The 19764-nt window shown below is 37.3% G+C and overlaps 1 protein-coding gene across 3 annotated transcripts in view; it reads left to right on the top strand.

The window, feature by feature from the left end:
* PDXDC1 (pyridoxal dependent decarboxylase domain containing 1) overlaps positions 1 to 19764 on the top strand; it is a 62832-nt gene that overhangs the window by 7989 nt on the left and 35079 nt on the right. For all 3 annotated transcript variants that reach the window (XM_049902790.1, XM_049902791.1, XM_049902789.1), the window contains exons 2-8: positions 6206 to 6279; positions 6775 to 6840; positions 9700 to 9780; positions 11708 to 11854; positions 13454 to 13643; positions 15618 to 15686; positions 16542 to 16620. In XM_049902790.1, coding sequence (XP_049758747.1) covers positions 6206 to 6279; positions 6775 to 6840; positions 9700 to 9780; positions 11708 to 11854; positions 13454 to 13643; positions 15618 to 15686; positions 16542 to 16620 — 706 coding nt within the window. The remainder of the gene's footprint in view (positions 1 to 6205; positions 6280 to 6774; positions 6841 to 9699; positions 9781 to 11707; positions 11855 to 13453; positions 13644 to 15617; positions 15687 to 16541; positions 16621 to 19764) is intronic.

Below are 19764 nucleotides of genomic sequence, written 5' to 3'. Positions count from 1 at the left end.
ATTCCATGAGAATTTGAAATTCTTTTCTGCATTTCCCCCCTTTTGATCAGGATTCTTTTATACAATCTTTGAACAAATTGTTCAGTAACGGTAGCCGGGCACCACCCAGTTCTTCTGGTCTCACGGCAAAGGAGGCAGTTATTCATGGAGGCAGTTAGCCGCGCAGTCCACATGTTCCCGCTATCCCTGAGTCTCTTTCTTCCTCTGTTGCTCCAGGTGAATAGAGACCAATTGTTGTACCTTGGATGGCTGCTTGCAAGCTTTTAAGACTCAGGCACTGTGCAGCAACTAGGAGGTAGAACAGAAGCACTAAACATGTTATTAGGCCAGTTAACTGGAATGTCCGTCCCATGAAACCATGATCCCAAAAAACGATTCGTGAAAAAATGTTCATAAAAGCATGAACAGAGGAGCTTCTGTTTTACAAAGTGAGCTGCCTTTTAGAGTCTCAGCTCTGTGGCACTTATTGTAAGTACAACTGAATGATTCTCCCTAGAACCTTGAAATTGCATTAAGCCATACCACACATCTGTATTAGATATAACAGCTGCAAAAATGCTGAATTTGTTTCATTACATGGCAGAATCAACCATGATTGAAATATAATTTATAATTTGCAGTCCAGTAAGAGATATAATTTTCTGATTATCTCATAATAAGCATATATCAATTTTATAATTAGAAATTGTATGTATGGATGGATATACATACACTGTAAATGCTTCATTGCACCTTATGTTGTTTTTTATTGGTATAGTTCTCCTAGCCTTTTTAAGGCTTAGAGATCCAGGGTGAGAGGAGGTCCTAGGAATCCAACTCAATACCATATTCACGTATAGAAATCAACCCCAGGTAAACCCTCCTAACTTCCAGGAAGTACCGGAAAGTAGTTATCATGTATGTTCAATGTTTATAGCCTGGATTGGCTTGCTTAAGGGCTGTAGAAAAGATAATGGAAAGGAAACAGAAAAAAATACCAACTGGCCTCCGAAGTGGTGGTTGGAATGTGTTTACTTTTTTTGTTAATAAAAGGATCTTTTTCTGAAGTGGTTTCTAGTAGGCCCCTGAATTTTAGTCAGGTCACTTTATTCAGGATTTAAAGCGGCTGGTGGATTCAGACTACCAGCCTTTTGGTTGCCAGCCGAGCCCTTAACCGCTGCACCACCAGGGCTCCTAAATGAGAGAAGATGTATTCAGATATGTTTAAAGGTAGGGAAAGTGGGTGCATTACTTTTGAATGGTGCCTTGTCTTCTGTTTTCCTTATAACTCATAAACAACTACCACCATTAAAAAAAAAAAAAGTTGCATGGACTTCACTAGGTGGCATAATGGTTTAAGATCTGAAGTACACATTTTAGTAAAGGCTGTGGTTTCGTACATCTTAGTTTGCCCAGGAGCATCCCAGTTTACACCTGTTACCTGGCTTAATTATTAATAGTACCTCCTTTCCCTCTTAAAAATGCACCAGTTTGGATGATATATTTATGGTCAGACTCTAGTTCAGGCTGTTGTAGAGAGTTTACCTGTAGAGAGAGCCTTCTGATGCACTAACTTTTAATCTAGGTGAAAACAGTCAAAGATAATCTTTAAAATTATACCTTAGTTCTAATTATGACTTTTGAGTATGTAGCTTTTTCATAGTTTTAATTGCTTTGTTTAGTTATTTGATACAAAGCAACACTGCCTCATGATTAAGAGCACTGGTTCTAGAGTCACACAGATTTTGTTTTAAATTCTGGCTCTAAAGTTGATTAACTCTTTGATTTTGGATTAGTTTAGTCCGGAGATAATGCAGGTAAAGGGATTAATTTTTAATTGCTTTGTTTAGTTATTTGATACAAAGCAACACTGCCTCGTGGTTAAGAGCACTGGTTCTAGAGTCACACAGATTTTGTTTTAAATTCTGGTTCTAAAGTTGATTAACTCTATGATGTTGGATTAGTTAAGTCAGGAGATAATGCAGGTAAAGGGATTAATTAGTGTACTGCCTGGAATATAGTAAGCAAGCCAGTAAGTGTTAGTAATTATTAAGATCGTAAATATTGACCACCTATTCTGTGCCAGAGCCTATGCTAGATGATAGGGATACAGAAATGATAGGACATTCTTCCTGGGAACCTGGCATAAAATACTGTTTCCCTCCTCAGTACCATTAAACAGCCTCCTCCCATATACTGAATAATAGACATCTTTGTGCAGTTTAATTCTTTATTAATTTAGGTTTGTGTCTAGCTGTTGTTTTTGCTCTTGATTATTAACTATCATTTATTATGCAGCTATCTTGTCTGACATGTAACAGGTATACTATACTATATACCTGTTGCCATTGAGTCTATTCCAACTCAAAGTGACCCTGTCGGACAGAGTAGAGCTGTCCCATAGGGTTTCCAAAGAACGGCTGATGGATTTGAACTGCTGACCTTTTGGTTAGCAGCTGAGCTCTTAACCACTGCACCACCGGGGCTCCATTGTAACAGGTATAGGGGATAGAAACATGAATAAGAAAGTCGTTGCCCTCAAGAAGCTTATGATGACATGGTGTTTAGTCTTATGGGACCAATTAAAAGTATATAATTTTTCTTAGGGCATTCTTTGACTTAGAGCCTAGTGTTGTTCTTCAACTGAGGAACATTTTATATTTTGGAGTATCCAATTAACACAACAAACAAGAAGGTGTAGAGCATTGTGTATTGGGGTCATATCATATTCACATATAATTTTGTCAAATGCAACTGTAAATACTATCCATGCACCCCCCTATGTCCCTCCCCCATCAAAAAAATGAGAGAGTAGAAGTGAGAACTATTTAAGTGTAAGCTATTTCAGTCAGTGAATGTGTACTGTAGTGTGAGAGACTCATATGAGGGCATGTGAATCTCCTATTTCTCCTGCCTTTCGCAGTGTAAGCATCTTGTCACTACCCGTGATTCTAGTGTTTAAAAACATGTATTGCTCATACAAGGAAACCCTGGTGGCGTAATGGTTAAGAGCTATGACCGCTAACCAAAAGGTCAGCAGTTTGAATCCACCAGGCACTTCTTGGTAACTCTATGGGGCAGTTCTACTCTGTCCTGTAGGATCGCTATGAGTTGAAATTGACTTGACGGCAATGGAGTTTTTTTTTTTTTTTAATTGCGCATACAAAGTAGCTTCTGTAAGTCAACTTACCTTGTCTGTTTCTCACTGAAAATTTTATTCCAAAACTATAGGAAAACCTGGCTGTACTGCCCTTTTAGAGAGACATTATGTTGATATCCAATATCACATACCTTCTATGGTATCGGCGTCGTTAGAGGAGATTTAAAGAGTGAAAATGGTTTTATCCATAAAGATTTCATGGAGTGTCGAATTTTGATTGCATAGATAGCTAGCTAGAGGTAAATGAAAGGCACAAGGATGTTTTAGACAGGGGAAGTGTCGTAAGCATGCAGCTAGCAAAACTTTTATCTCTTCATCTGACTAAATGGTAGGGGTACACTGGAGTGTCACAGCAGATGATGATGGTAAGAAAGGAAGCATGACCAGTAGACTAAGGAGTTAAGATAAATTCTCTTGATTGTTATTTGTTCCTCATCCAACTCGTAATCATTAATTGAAGACCACTGAGACCTTTTGGAAGGAGTCCTGGTGGCACAGTAGTTAAAGCACTTGCCTGCTAACCAAAAGGTTGGCGGTTGGAACCCACCCACTGCTCCCCAGAAGAAAGATGTGGCAGTCTGCTTCTGTAAAGATCACAGCCTTGGAAACCCTATAGGGCAGTTCTGCTGTGTCCTGTAGGGTCGAATCGACTAGACTGCAGTGGGTTTGTTTTGGTTGGTGACCTTTTGGGTTACTTTCTAATGCATCCCGTGGGCACATTTAAATTATTAATTTTATTGAAAACGTTTGTTTAAAAACCAGATTGGCCGTGGCTAGATGATTATTTTATAATCCTTATATGGGAGGCAGTATGTTGTATACTAGAAAGAGCCCAGAAACAGGAGTCAGGATCCCAGGCACTTACTAGCTGTATGGCCTCGGGCAAGTCACTTTACCTCTCTAAGGCTTAGCTTTCTCTCCTCCAAAATGTTAGACCAGAATCAGGGGTTTTCATGCCTTGTTTTTTCTTTCTTATTTTTCCTTTTAGTGGAACTGCTTACAAAAAAAAAAAAAAACTCTACATGAAACCCTTATAAAACAGAGCTTATCTGCTTAATGAGGGGTGGGGAGCCAGAAGTCTCAACTGTCTACCTAACCTTTCCTCCCCCAAGCTTTTCCCGGGAACCCAAAGACCGAGAGCTGGAAAGTACCTGAACTAGATCCTGAAGTCCCTTCTAGAACTTAACATTTTCTGATTCTTAGATTGATAAAATGAGTAGTAGATTGAGTAGAATCTCCCTAAAATAGTGTCTGAGGAGTTAATGCAAAACTAAATATAGTCCACACTTACTGCACTCCTACTCCAGATGAGATGAATCACCAGGTACAATACAGATCTCCTGTTTTCTAGAGATACACTTGAGGAGAAAGGGGAACAAAAGAGCATGCTTCTGTAACTTTCTGTAACACAGTTCATACTATATAGAGATTCAAGACAACAAGATTTTCTCCCCCAGAAGAATCTCACTATAGAGATTAAGAAGGAAGAAAGAAAAATGAGTGTGTTTGTAATTCTGCAAGGATTTTTAAATTTTTGTTTCATTAATTTTTTTGAATAGAATATGTATACATGGTATGAAATCCAAAAGGAACAAAAGAGTATGAAGATCACAACTCACTGTGGCCCCTGTGCCATCTCCCAGTGCCCCTCTCTGGAGGCAGTGTAAGCTTCCAAAGATACGCTTTGTTTATAGAAGCCTGTGCATATATAGAGGTGTTTTAGTTTCCTGTGGCTGCTGTAACAAATTTCCACAGATTGGGAGGCTTAAGACAATGGACATAATATTCTCTCCGAATTCTGGAGCACAGAAGTTTGAAAATCAGTATTACTGGGCCAAAATCAAGGTGTTGTCAGTGCTGTACTGCCTCCAGAGGCTATAGGGAGAGTCCCTTCCTTGCCTCTTCTATTCCAGTTTATGGTGGTTGCTGGCATTCCTTGGCTTGTGGCCGCATCATTCTAGTCTTCAAGGCCAGCATCTTCAAATCTCTCTGCTCCATCTTCACGTGCCCTGCCCCCTCACCTTTCCCCTCCTGTGTGTTAAAATCTCCCTCTGCCGCGCTCTCATAAGGATACATATGATTTTACTTAGGACTCACCTGGATAATTCAGGATAAACTCCCCATCTCAAGAGCCTTAATCACAGCTGCATAGGACTTAGTTTCCTAGTACTGCCGTAACACAAATAGCACGAGTGGGTGGCTTTAAAGAACAGAAATGAATTTTCTCACAGTTCTAGGAACTAAAAAGTCCAAATCAGGGTCTTAGCCATGTTGATTCCTTCCTTGTTGGCAGCTCTGAGCATTCCTCGGTGATCCTCACATGGTATCTGTCTTCCCCCATGTGTGTGTATCTCTGTATCTAATCTGCTCCAACTCAGAAATGATTAGATTTAGAACCCACCCTACTCGGTACGTCTAAGTAACATAACAAAGAAAACCCTATTTCCAAACAGGATTATATACACAGATATAAGGATTAGGATTCCAATATATTTTTTTTTGAGGAGGGGCACAGCTCAGTCCATAACCCCATGTGAGATAACATACACAGGTTTTAGGAATTAGCATATGGATATCTTTTAGAGAACCATTTTTCAGGCTACGCAACAGGTAAAACAGCGTACTGTACATGCTTTTCTGGACCTCGCTTCTAATAATGAAAAAGTGGAATAACCTAAGCATCGATTAATCTGGGATTGCTTAAATAAACCATGATACATCCATAGAGCAGAATAAGATATAACTGCTAAGAAGAATGAAGTGTACACACTGACGTGGAACCACATTCACTATGAAATACTAAAAAGTAAGTTGCCGAGGTGCATGTGAGTGTGGTTAAAATTTGGAAATATATGTCAGACTTAAAAGTGGCTTCCCTTGGGGAGTGACTGGAAGACTTACTTTTTTTGTTATATTTTTGAACTTTTGGAAGTTTTTTTATTCACATATATACTTTATAATAAATTGAGAAGAAAATGAACTTGCATTGAATTTTTCTGGATGAAATATATTGCAGAAATAACAGAGGATTATAAAATTTAACTTATTTTTTGGCTTATTTCCCAGGTAGTAGACCCTACATTAGCTGAAATGGGAAAAAACTTGAAGGAGGCGATGCAGATGCTAGAGGACAGTCAGAGGTGAGCAGCCAGCAGAAGTGACCCTGTGAGACGAGTTCAACCTGTTGTGAAACTGGAGGCGCCGGCTTCCTTCTGTTAAAGACACCTCCTGGTTTCAGAATGTCGCTTCCGTTTCTAGCCCACTTTAAAATTGACATTAGTCTCTGAAGGTGCTTTATAATTAAAAGGATTTTGAAACTGAAGGGACTCTATTACGAGTTTCATTTACATAATATATTGAATCTATAAATACTTCTTACTGAATATTCAGGCCATATGTGGGATTAGCTAATTAAGAAATGTATTGAATCATTATTATTATTCTGTTATTTTGTTTTTCTGAAATTGAAGCTACACCAAGTACTGGGAGCTGATAGGGGAATGTGGTAAATGTGTTTTGAATCCTAGATCAATCACTAAAAAGTTATAGGTAACATTCTCAACATGCTTGAGTGCTCAAATGTTAAAAAAAAAAACTACTTGTATCATATCAATTTTCTGTTTCCTTTAAATTAGGAGAACAGAGGAAGAAAATGAAAAGAAGCTCCCGTCAGGGGATATTCCAGGGCCACTCCAGGGCAGGTAGGAGGCAGTGAAGATAAGTGTCTTTAGTTTGATTGTAAATCTTTTTTAAACCAAGATTTTACATCATGGATTTACAGTTTTAGTTTTAATGAACACAAAGCAAATTCAAGTAGAGTTACGTGCAGTATAACATTGGAAAACTGAAATGCCACTGGCTGGTTGGTGATAATGCTGAGCTTACCCCCTCCTTCCCCTTTCTCTTACAGAATTTAATGCAACCGCATGACTCAAAAGCACATTGTTGGCATCTTTTATTATCACTGTAATATCATACTTAGTACATCCTTGAAACCTATAATCTGTCTAGTAGACTGAGTCTTATTGTGAAAGATCGTTTAATTTGATAAGATTTATCATTTTTATAATGTAGTAGATGAAAGGAAAATGTCAACTTTTAATCATTGGCAGAGTGGTTTATTTTTTGGCAACTAAGGCAAACCTGTCAAGTCTTTGTGGTTTGAGCTAGGAAAAGATCAGAAAAATAAGCTATCAGTCTAAAATTTTCACAGGATGTTAGTAGTCAGTCTGTAATTAAAGTCCCAGCCCAGCTTCCCTCAAATTAGTTTTTTCTTTATAACCAGGAAGCTGCACAATAGTAGGTAAACAGTACAACTCCCTTAAATTGTCCTTTGACCTGAATGCAAATATGTACAGGGTTGTGAAGGAAAAGTATGGAGGAGGGATCACAGCATTCCAACAAATGTCAAGTCTAACACACCCAGTTACTAATATTTTAAAATATTGCAACATGAATAATGCTGATTTGAAGCCCCATGAGTTGGAATTGACTCGATGGCAATGGGTTTAGGTGTGAAGTGCTTAGGAATGGGTTTAGGTAGTGAAGTGCTTCCGACAACCCAGAACAGGAACCAGATCCTTTAAGTCTTCTCATCCCAGGCCTGCTACTGAAAGGAATAAAAAAGGCTTGAGGTTTATAGTCCTGATTCCACAGAAGTTTCTCTAGAAAAGGTACTACTAAGAATGTCTATAGTTCTCAGAATGGCAGTGCATTAGAGCCACTGACCAGGAGTGCTCACACGTACTAATACTAATCTAAACCCACTGCCAATAGGTTGATTCCAACTCATAGCAACCCCATAGGGTTTCCAAGGCTGTAAATCTGAGGAAGCACACCGTCACATCTTTCTTCCACGGAGCCGCTGGCAGTTCCCAGCCATCCGCCTTTCGGTTAGCAGTCTATCGCTTTAACCACGGCACCAGCAGGGCTCCTTAATAATACCAATATAGCCAACATTTATTGAGACTAATAATGTGCCAGGGATGGTGTTAAATGGTTTACATGGATTGTCTGACAGCATTCTCACAGTAATTCTGTAGTGCACAGGCTTAATGACTTTAACCAGCTTGGTCAGGGCCACCCTCAGCACCCCCTACCCCTTGTCCTAATTGCTACACTGCCCGTGAACCAGAGCCCTTCCCACTTATAGGCCAGGACCTTGAGGAAAAATGGGTTTTTAGGAATTGTTTGGACAGCGCTTCTTTTTTGAAAGGGAGAAATTTTTAATTTTTCATGTTCTTACTAATGGAGGGGGATGTATTTATATTACATCTGTTACAGGCTGCCTTGCCATTTTTAGCTTATAATTTTTCTCATAAATTTTCACCTTGTATAATGAGCATTTAATAATACATCTTCTGTGAATCTATTTATCTCAGATCTCAGGTTTCCCACTTGGGGGATAGAGAGGTGGTAATAAATGATACTTGGCATTACATGTTTAAGGCTGTTGATCCAAACAGACAAGACTTCTACATAGGGGGAAAACTAGATATACCAACGGCATTGGAGTGGTCTATTTTTTTTTTTTTTTTAACGTAAAATATAAATAACAAAATTTTGCCATTTTAAGTGCATCATTCAGTGGCACTAATTACATTCACAATGTATAAGCATTACCACTCTATTTCCAGAACTTTTCATTACCCCAAACAATAAGTATTAATAGTACCCATTAAGCAATAACTCATTTCCCCCTCTCCTAGCCCCAGTAAACTCTAATCTACTTTGCCTCTATGAATTTGCCTATTCTAGGTATTTCATGTAAATGAGATTATACAGTATATGTCCTTTTGTGTCTGATTTACTTCACTCAACATGTTTTCAAGATTCAGCCTTGTTGCAGCACGTATCAGAATGTCATTCCTTTTTATGGAGTAATACCATTACGCAGTATTTAAATACCACAGTTGTCCATTGATGGATACTTGGGTTGTTTCTACTTTTTTTTTTTTTTGCTGTTGTGAATAATGGAGTATTCTTGTTGGTTCTGTGTCCTTCTAACCTCTCGTAAAGGCTTTTATCCCTTATAACATGCTTATTGGAGCCCTGGTGGCACAGTGGTTAAGTGCTCAGTTAACCAAAAGGTCGGCAGTTCAAATCTACCAGGCACTCCTTGGAAACTCTATGGGGCAGTTCTACTCTGTCCTGTAGGGTTACCTTGAGTCAGAATCAACTTGACAGCAATGGGTTTGGGGTTTTTGGTTTTTGTTTTTTTTTTTTGCTAACATGCTTACTAAATGTTTTCAGTCTTCTCCTAAGATAAATAGGTATAGAAATATTGCTGAAAACAATGCTGGTGAGATTTTTTAAAGATCAAACTCATAGTTAGGTAGAAGATTTAATTAATCACCAGTAAAGTTATATTCAAAATTCAGTTTATAATTTCTGGATCATTTTTAAAAGATGTTACACCATATCTCAAAACACATTCTTTCGTAGTTATTCAATTAAAAAAAATTAAAACCTTATCAAAGCTAGTTTAGATGAGAGAATAGTGGGAGAGTGGTGGGGTGTGGGTGCTGTTTCCACCAATCCAGCAACTCTCTGTCTTGCAGTGGACAAGATATGGTGAGCATCCTCCAGTTAGTTCAGAACCTGATGCACGGAGATGAAGACGGGGAGCCCCAGAGTTCTCGGTAATGGAGAGGGGTCACAGCTTCTCTTTGAAAGTCTGTGTGTTCTTGATTCCAGGAATGATTCCGTTCTTACAAGTTGCTCAGATAATCCGTATCTCATGAAGAGTTACATATGGCATTAAATGACGTTCGTTGTTTTCTTTTCAGAGAGACATTTATGTATTTTAGATGATACAATATATATATTATTAATACTTTATTTTTTATATTTTAAAATATATATTTTTTGTAAATACCCTGTTTTAGTAAAACTAAATTCTGTCATTTTTATGGTAGGGTTTCTTAGGGGTGGCAGAAGGACCAAAGGATAATTGTCATTTGCTTTTCTGCCTCCTTTATGATGGCTGAGGATTACTGCAGGTGAATTGATGGAGTGGCGGTCCACGTTCTCTGTGGGTCACCCATTTATGTGGATCGTTGGTTGCATTTTCTCTTAATTATTTTTTTAAGCTTAATTTTTTTTAAGTAAGCAATACATTCTCTTGTTTCAAAAAAATAAAAATAAAAAGGGTATACAGAGAGAATTTTCCTCCTACCTGTACTTCTTGGAAACCCTGGTGGTGTAGTGCTTAAGAGCTACAGCTGCTGACCAAAAGGTTGGCAGTTCACATCCACCAGACACTCCTTGGAAACTCTATGGAACAGTTCTACTCTGTCCTGTAGGGTTGCTATGAGCCGGAATAGACTCGACAGCAATGAGTTTAGGTTTTTTTGTTGTTGTTCTGCCTCCCTACCTCTGGTTCTCTTCCCTGGGGCAGTCAGTATTATCAGTTTCTTATGTATCCTTCCAGAGATAGTTTTGTGTATGTATTAAAAAAAAAAAAAAAAACAAGCAAAAATGTCTGTCTCTGCCACTCTGCACGTTTTTCTGCACCTTGCTTTTTTTTCTCTTATGTCTTGAAGTTCATTGCATATCAGCACACAAGGAGCTTGCTTTTTTTTTTTTTATAGCTTCTAATTTTACTTTGAATAAATGAGCCATGTTTTATTTAGCTAGCTTCCTATTAAGGTTTTTCTGTTACAGACCTTGCTGCAGCCAGTAACTTTGTGTATGTGTCATTTTCATAGCAGCAAGTGTGTCTGAGGGGTGAAGTCCTAGAAGTGGAGTTGCTGGGTCAGGTGGTCTGTGCATTTGTAATTTTGGTAGATATTGCCAGATTTAACCCTTTGGAGGTTGTTCCAGTTTACAGTCCCACTGCATGAGAGTGCCTTTTGCCCCACACCTTGCGTGCAAGAGTGTTACCAAACTTAAAGATGTTTGCCAGTCTGAAAGATGAGAAATAATATTTTAGTAGTTTTAATTTGCATTTTTCTTATTATGAGCAAGGTTAAGCACATCTTTTTGTTATTTTAAATACCCGTTTATATTTCCATCTCTATGAACTGCCTTTTGCCCACTATCCTATTCAGTTCTTTCATCTTATTAATGATTTGCAGTTAGTCTTTAGAAGGGAAATTAGTCCATCCATTTTAATTGTATAAAACAATACCCCCTTCTCTTTGAATTTGATGTATTATTGTTATAAATTTAATGCAGGGAATTAGTCTTTATCCAATGATTCTTTTAAAAATTGTTTTCTGCACATTTTATCTGTACTCTCTATAGTTTTTAAGGCTGGTCTTTAATTTTAAAAAAAGGAGAAAATTATTTAAAAACAGTTTGTATATTTATTAGATATTCAACAACAACAAAAAAAGGGATATTCATCTCCTAGGACTCGAATTTTTTAAATATTTTTCTCCCCAAACTATCAACAATCATATATGCATTGAATTTTCTCAGTATATCTGAATTTCTGCTGCTGGGTCATAAAGTGGATTTCAAGTGTAACAAATTTCTGTGAAGTACTAGGACTCAGTTTTATTTCCGAGTAAACATGCTTTGACTCTAATACATTTTTTTAATCTAATGAATTTTGGTTAACAGAATCCAGAATATTGGAGAGCAAGGTCACATGGCTTTATTGGGGCATAGTCTGGGTGCTTATATTTCTACTCTGGACAAAGAGAAGCTGAGAAAACTTACAACTAGGATACTTTCGGATACCACCTTATGGCTATGCAGAATTTTCAGGTAAAGACATTTCTGGATCAGGTATAGACTGTGAGAGACCTTTTTTCTGGAGCTATACTACCTGGGGAAACCCTGGTGGCGTAGCAGTTAAGTGCTACGGCTGGTAACCAAAGGGTCGGCAGTTCGAATCCACCAGGTGCTCCTTGGAAACTATGAGGCAGTTCTACTCTGTCCTATAGGGTCACTATGAGTCGGAATCGACTTGATGGCATCGGATTTTTTTTTTTTTTTATACTACCTGGACTGGAATCTGGCATTCCCTCTTTGAAGGGTTGCTTAACCTCTCCATACCACCATGCCCTCATCTATTAAATGGGGATTGCATTAGTATCAATTTCATGGAATTTTTGTGAAGATTAAATGAATTAATACATGTAAAGAGAACATAAGCACATAAATGCTTAATAATGTAAGCAGTTATTTACTTTTAGGGTTCCTAATTGGCACACAGTGTTTGGTAAAGCACATCAGTGAAAAAAAGAGAAATCCTCAGTGAGATGGATTGACAGTGCAAAATAGCAACAATTTTAAGGGTTGCACAAGACTTGACAGTGTTTTGTTCTGTCCTACAGGGTCACTATGAATCAGAAGCGACTCACCAGCACCTAACAACAATTGGCACATACTACAAGAAGATAGTTAATATTTTTAATCAAATTATTAACTTGGGCATTAGTAGAAAGGAAATGCTGTCATAAGAAAGATAAGAATGTTATGAAATTAAAATTGGCTTTATTCTGCTGTAATGTTGCCATCGTTAAGGAATTGTGGCAGATTTAGGATTCAGCAGAAGACATAGGACTGGTGGTATTTATTGTCCTTGCTATTACATTTATGGAAAAGAAACCTTTGCCAAACACTGGAATATTTAACTTGGAGGGCCCTCACTTTCAAATTTGGGGAAAGAGCTTGGCCTGGCGAGATTATAAGTAAAAACCCAATACTTGTTAACTGAAATTTTTCCTCCTTCTCTAGGAGATTAGGAAGAATAAAAAGTGCCAAACAGGTAATAGTAAAAGTCAGTTAGCCTGATCAGTGTTTTCAGAGAGTTCTGTTTCCATTGGCTGTTTGAGGGCTGAAATTGCTAAGAACTATGCCTATGTTGGAAACCCTGGTGGTTTAGTGGTTAAGAGCTACGTCTGCTAACCAAAAGGTTGGCAGCTCGAATCCACCAGGTACTCCTTGGAAACTCCATGGGGCAGTTCTACTCTGTTCCGTAGGGTCGCAATGAGTGGAAATCAACTTGACGGCAATGGGATTTTATGCCTGTGTTGTCCAGTGATGGCTGCCTTGTAGAATCAGCCATAACCATGTTTTGCATGCTTTTTTATTCCTTGGCTGGAGGGACTCCTATTCTCTACTTGTTTTTATCCCTTCTCTTAGGTGTGAATGAAGGGTCATTGCCTGTTTCCTTTAAACGACTAGTTGTAATGAGTTGTCAGATCTCGGAGAGTGTTTCACATTTCTATTTCTCTTTGCTGATCTAGGTGGCAATTTCTAGTTTGAGAAAAGAATTACTTCCATGATTATATGTAAGACTTGGATATAAAATCTGAATTAACAAGAAGAACATAATTCATATATGGGTGTCTCTTACAGGTATGAAAATGGCTGTGCTTATTTCCACGAAGATGAAAGAGAGGGACTTGCAAAGATCTGTAGGCTTGCCATTCATTCTCGATATGAAGACTTCGTAGTGGATGGATTCAATGTGTTATATAACAAAAAACCTGTTATATATCTTAGTGCTGCTGCTAGACCTGGCCTGGGCCAGTACCTTTGTAATCAGGTAATGTGTATAAAGTGGATATTTAAAAAAAAAAAAAAAATGATGTATTCTGTCCTGAAACTTTTTTAAAGAGTGTAGCCCATTTCTCTAGCTGCTGTTATTTTTGAATGAAAAGAAAGATGGCTTTTACTCTTGTTTTATCATTACAAAATATGTAAACGTACGATAATGAATTTAGAAATAAAGAATGTGTGAAAGATACTTTTACATTGCCCGAAGGCAACCATAGTCAACTTTTTACTTTATTTCTTTCCAGACTTTAATCAAAGGGTGTACACGTCTTCATACATGGTCCTATCTGACTTTTTTCACTTACTCTTCCTAGTAGGAGCATATCATGTTATAGCAATTCTTCAAAGTCAAGTTTATTTTTAGTATCTCATAATAGTCCTTCAAGTGATTGTAAAGTAATTTCGTTAACTGTTTCCCCTTTGGACAATTGGAGTGTTTCCACTGTTTTGCTTTCTTTTCTTCATTTTCGGGTATTACCATTTGTATAGTCCTGTTAAGAACATCTTCCTTCATTAAATGTTGTTTATATTTATATTCTTAGAGTAGATTTTCAGAGTAATTTAGAACTACTAGATCAAAGATTGTTAGCATTTTTAAAGTTTATGGTGCAGACAGCCCAACTGAGGGGCTACCTTGAGACAAGAAATTATTAAGCCTCTTGGGTAAGAATATTTTAAGGCAAAACCCATAGGGGTGGAGGGTTCGGTTCACCTTTTGTAATGGTGGAGGAGCCTTGGGAGGTTGTATGGGGAGACTCAGGGACTTAAATTGATTCTGAGCTGTGATCACAGGTGGCAAGAAATTGTGTCCTGTTCTTGAGGGTTTACAAATGGGGAGTTTTATATAATACTCCTATAGAAACATGAAACACATTATTGAGTACCTGCTGCAAACCAAGCTCTTGTGGACCCAAGGCTGTCTTGGGACAGCAGTCCAGTTTTCAGTGTGCGTGAGAGTATTCTGTTAAGTGAGAAAGGCAGATGGCAGAAGTATCTGTAACATCACATTCATGTTTTAAAAATTACCTACATGCTTATATACAGGTATTTTTTATAGCTAGCAAAATATGTATGTCTATAAATATGTCTTTATAAAAAAAAAAATTTTCTTTTTTTATAAAGACATATTTATAGCTAGAAAATATCTGGAAGGTTGTATACTAAACTGCTAACATTGGGGGATTGGTTGCTTGTGGTAGTGGAACATTTTAGCTTTTAATTTCTGTATTGCTTGATTTTTTTTTTTTTTTTACCTGAGGTATCATTTTCCTAATATAAAAAAAAAAAACTCTTAAGGGGGAAAAAGTGTGAATAAAGTGCTCATTTAATTTTTGGTATTTAAATGCTACCAGGTCTTAGTTATGTAGAATAATATGCTGCAAGTATTTAAAATTCCTAAAATTATAAACTACTCAAACATTTGGAGGCTAAAAATGAAGACTATGAAATTAATTTAATGGTAATCCCCTCCATTCAATTTCACTTTTCTTAATTATATATCTGCTAGTCCATATTTATTGCTTTTTAGGGATGGGTGGACTCATAAATAAGATGAAGCTCTTTCAGTCCCCTTAGTTGGGGTTGTTTACCACTGTTGATTGGAAGAAGAATCCTAAACTATCTCAGAAAATGTTCAAGGCCAATTGTTTCTCTTTTGGGCGAGGTATTTTTGTTTTTTGGTATATTCTAGAACATACCAAAGATAGTTACTTGACTAATTTAGAAAATTTTACGTTGTATCCCCGTATAAGACATATCAGCTCTTGAGAATTCACCTTATTAAAAAAAAAAACAAAAAACTTTATCAGTGCATTTTAACAGCTATTTATAATGTTAAGAGCTTCTAAGGAGAGAGATTTTTTTTAGAGAGTAGTTATGACTTGTCTCAGGCCACAATCTTTTACGGGCATAAGTGAATAGTGGCAAAGATCCTTCTTGAACAATTGTGTGTTTGTTCTTGCAGCTTAGCTTGCCTTTCCCCTGCTTGTGTCGTGTGCCCTGTAACACTATGTTTGGATCCCAGCATCAGATGGTGAGTTAGCCTTTTGGCTTGTAAAATAGTATAGAATTGTGTTTTAAACACTGTCTTCCTTTTAACTGAAGTTCTGCTTGCTGGTCTCCAGATAAATATTAACCTTATATATTTATTGCTTAGGTCTTTGCATTGAGTAATATGTGCTTCTGTGTTTAAAAGCCTATGAAGGTTGGCTGGCATATATAGGTCAGGAGCACCTGGCTCTTAGAGAGACTTTTAATTACTCTATCTCCTATTTTGAATAGAAATATGGCAGTCAAATTAAGCACCAGATTTTCTTTCTAAAGCTCATACTTTTAAATGGGTACAATTTTTGCCTGGACTTTCAAATGAACAGATTTTGAAAATGAGGGTCTTCATTGTAATCTTGGGAATGGGCTCTGCTGTTTTTAAGACTTGTGAGTGATAAACCTCTCCATACCTTAGCCAGAAGCAAAAGGAATAGATTTTAGGGTTCTGCATTTCTTTTTTCAAGGTAATTTTACTTTCTGATTCAGGTTCATCAGTGAGAATATTAGAGATACATTCTTGGCTGTCTTTTGAGCAAACATTTTCTTTAAATATAAATGTTTAAAATTAGAGAACTTTCGCTCTTGTATATGTAGTTTTTTTGTTTTCTACATGTAGTTTTTAACTTTAATCTGGCTTAACCAATTTTTCTAATTAGTCTTCAAGGAAAACTTTGATTTTCTCATCTATGATTTGGGATAAGAGAAAAATTGTCAAGCATAAGACTTGATTTGAGGGATTAATTTTGAGAGTCATCTGCTTCTTTTGGAAGTCACAATTTTCCGTTATACTAGCTTTTATGCTGGTCACCTCACGTTTTTGTGGTTTTTCTTTTGGTCCCAGGATGTTGCCTTCCTGGAGAAAATGATTAAAGATGACATAGAACAAGGAAGACTGCCCCTGTTGCTTGTTGCAAATGCTGGTAGGTATCATGAATCCAAATCTTGCATTTTGGATATCGTTATAAATTGAATTGCATCCCCCCAAAATATGTGTTGTAAATCCTAACCTCTGTGCCTATGGTTATAATCTCATTTGGGAATGGATTAGTATGGGATGTGTCTTAAATCAATCTCTTTGAGATATAAGAGATTAAACAAGCAAGGGAGAGAAGCAGAGATGGGGGAAGATTGATGCCCAGCCATGGCATCCTGGCATCGATGGCTTGGAGATCTCCAGGGAACCAAGAAACAAGCTGAAGAGACAAGGGCCTCACCCCAGAGCTGACAGAGAAAGAAAGCTTTCTCCGAGAGTCAGCACCCTGAATTCAGACTTCTAGACTCCTAAACTGTGAGAAGATTAATTTCTGTTTGTTAAAGCCATCTACTTGTGGTATTTCTGTTATAGCAGCACTGGATAACTAAGAAAGATATAAAAGAGGGAAGCCAGGTACTTAGTCTAAAAAAGACTAACTCCTAAGAAACATTTGTGTGCCAGATGGTTAAGGTAGTCTGTATCGACTTTGTGGTGAGAATTATGATATTAAAGCTGGCTCATTAATTCCCTTTAGTTGTTGATTTGTTTTGGAGTTAATTTTGTATGTGTATTGTGTAATTTTTAATTTAAGTTGTAAATGCTTCTCATCTGCTTTGTGTACTTCTTTTCTTCTTTCTAAATTGAATTTTAAAATGTCACGCTTAAATATTCACATTGTAGACAGCAGGTCAACTACTGCTTACGGCTTCACTTACCATACCGTGTTCAACATTGTACTTGAGGCCCTAGTTATTGCAATAAGGCAAGAAAATAAGTAAACAATGTACAGATTAGAAAGGAAAAAATAAAACTATCCTTTTTCGCAGATAAACGGATAAAGATAGTTTGCATCTTTGCACAGATATGATTACATATACAGAAAGCCCTAAGAAAACTAAAGAAAAGCTACTAGAACTAATAAGTCAGCCTAGCAGAGTTGCACAATATGTGGTCAATGTAAAAAAAAAAATTATAATAGTGTCAAAAACATGAAAAATTTGTTGGAGAAATTTAACAAAATATATGTAAGATCTGTATACTGAATACCATAAAATGTGGCTGAGAGAAATTCAAGAAGACTCATAAATGGAAAAATACATCATGTACATGGATTGGGAGACTCAATATTGTCAAGTCAGTTCACCCCAAACTTATACATAGATTCAACTAGTCCCTATCAAAATGTCAGCAGACTTTTTTGTAGAAATTGATGTTGATTCTGAAATTTACATGGAAATACAAAGGATATAGAAGACCCAAAATAATTTTGAAACGAAATTGGAAGACTTACACTACTCGATTTGAAGACTCAACTGTGAAGCTACAAATAATCAAGACAGTATGAAATTCTGCTGGTAGGAATGCAAAATGACACAACCATATTGGAAAATGATATGGTGCTTCATTAGAAAGCTAGAGATAGAAATACCATATGATCCAGCAATCCCACTCTTAGGAATATATCCTAGAGAAATAAGAGTCGTCACACAAATAGACATATGCACACCCATGTTCATTGCAATGTTGTTCACGATAGCAAAAAGATGGAAACAACCTAGATCCCATCCACAGATGAATGGATAAACTATGGTAAATACACAATGAAGTATTATGCAATGGTAAAGAACAATGATGGATCTGCGAAGCATCTCATAGTATGGATGAATCTGGAGGACATTATGCTGAGTGAAATAAGTCAATCACAAAAGGACAAATACTCTGTGAGACCACTACTGTAAAAACTCATGAAAAGGTTTACACACAAAAAGAAACAATCTTTGATGGTTACGAGGGAAGGGGGGTGAGGATGGGAAAACACTAAATAGACAATAGATAAGTGCTAACTTTGATGAAGGGTAAGACAGTACCCGGTACTAGGGAAGCCAGCACAACTTGTACAAGGCAAGGTCATGAAAGCTCCATAGACACATCCAAACTGCCTGAGGACTGAGTTCCTGGGCTGAGGGCTATGGGGACCGTGGTCTTGGGGAACATCTAGCTCAATTGGCATAACATAGTTTATAAAGAAAATGTTTTACAATCTACTTTGGTGGGTAGCACATGGGGTCTTAAAAGCCTGTGAGCACGTATGAGCAGCTGATATTTGACAAAGGACCAGTGTCAGTCAATTGGGGAAATAATAGTCTTTTTAACAAATGGTGCTGGCATACCTGGATATCCATTTGCAAAAGAATGAAACAGGACCCATACCTCACACCATGCACAAAAACTAACTCCAAGTGGATCAAAGACCTAAACATAAAGACTAAAACGATAAAGATCATGGAAGAAAAAATAGGGACAACCCTAGGAGCCCTAATACAAGGCATAAACAGAATACAAAACATTACCAAAAATGATGAAGAGAAACCAGATAACTGGGAGCTCCTAAAAATCAAACACCTATGCTCATCTAAAAAGACTTCACCAAAAGAGTAAAAAGACCGCCTACAGACTGGGAAAGAATATTCAGCTATGACATCTCAGACCAGCGCCTGATCTCTAAAATCTACATGATTCTGTCAAAACTCAACCACAAAAAGACAAACAACCCAATCAAGAAGTGGGCAAAGGATATGAACACACATTTCACTAAAGAAGATATTCAGGCAGCCAACAGATACATGAGAAAATGCTCTCGATCATTAGCCATTAGAGAAATGCAAATTAAAACTACGATGAGATTCCATCTCACACCAACTAGACTGGCATTAATTCAAAAAACACAAAATAATAAATGTTGGAGAGGCTGCGGAGAGATTGGAACTCTCATACACTGCTGGTGGGATTGTAAAATGGTACAACCACTTTGGAAATCCATCTGGCGTTATCTTAAACAGTTAGAAATAGAACTACCATACAACCCAGAAATCCCACTCCTCGGAATATACCCTAAAGATACAAGAGCCTTCACACAAACAGATATATGCACACCCATGTTTATTGCAGCTCTGTTTACAATAGCAAAAAGCTGGAAGCAACCAAGATGTCCATCAACGGACGAATGGGTAAATAAATTGTGGTATATTCACACAATGGAATACTGCGCATCGATAAAGAACAGTGACGAATCTCTGAAACATTTCATAAC

The sequence above is a fragment of the Elephas maximus genome, chromosome 12 (assembly GCF_024166365.1).
Source record: "Elephas maximus indicus isolate mEleMax1 chromosome 12, mEleMax1 primary haplotype, whole genome shotgun sequence".
Taxonomy (NCBI): domain Eukaryota; kingdom Metazoa; phylum Chordata; class Mammalia; order Proboscidea; family Elephantidae; genus Elephas; species Elephas maximus.
This window is presented reverse-complemented; position numbering and strand designations above follow the sequence as displayed.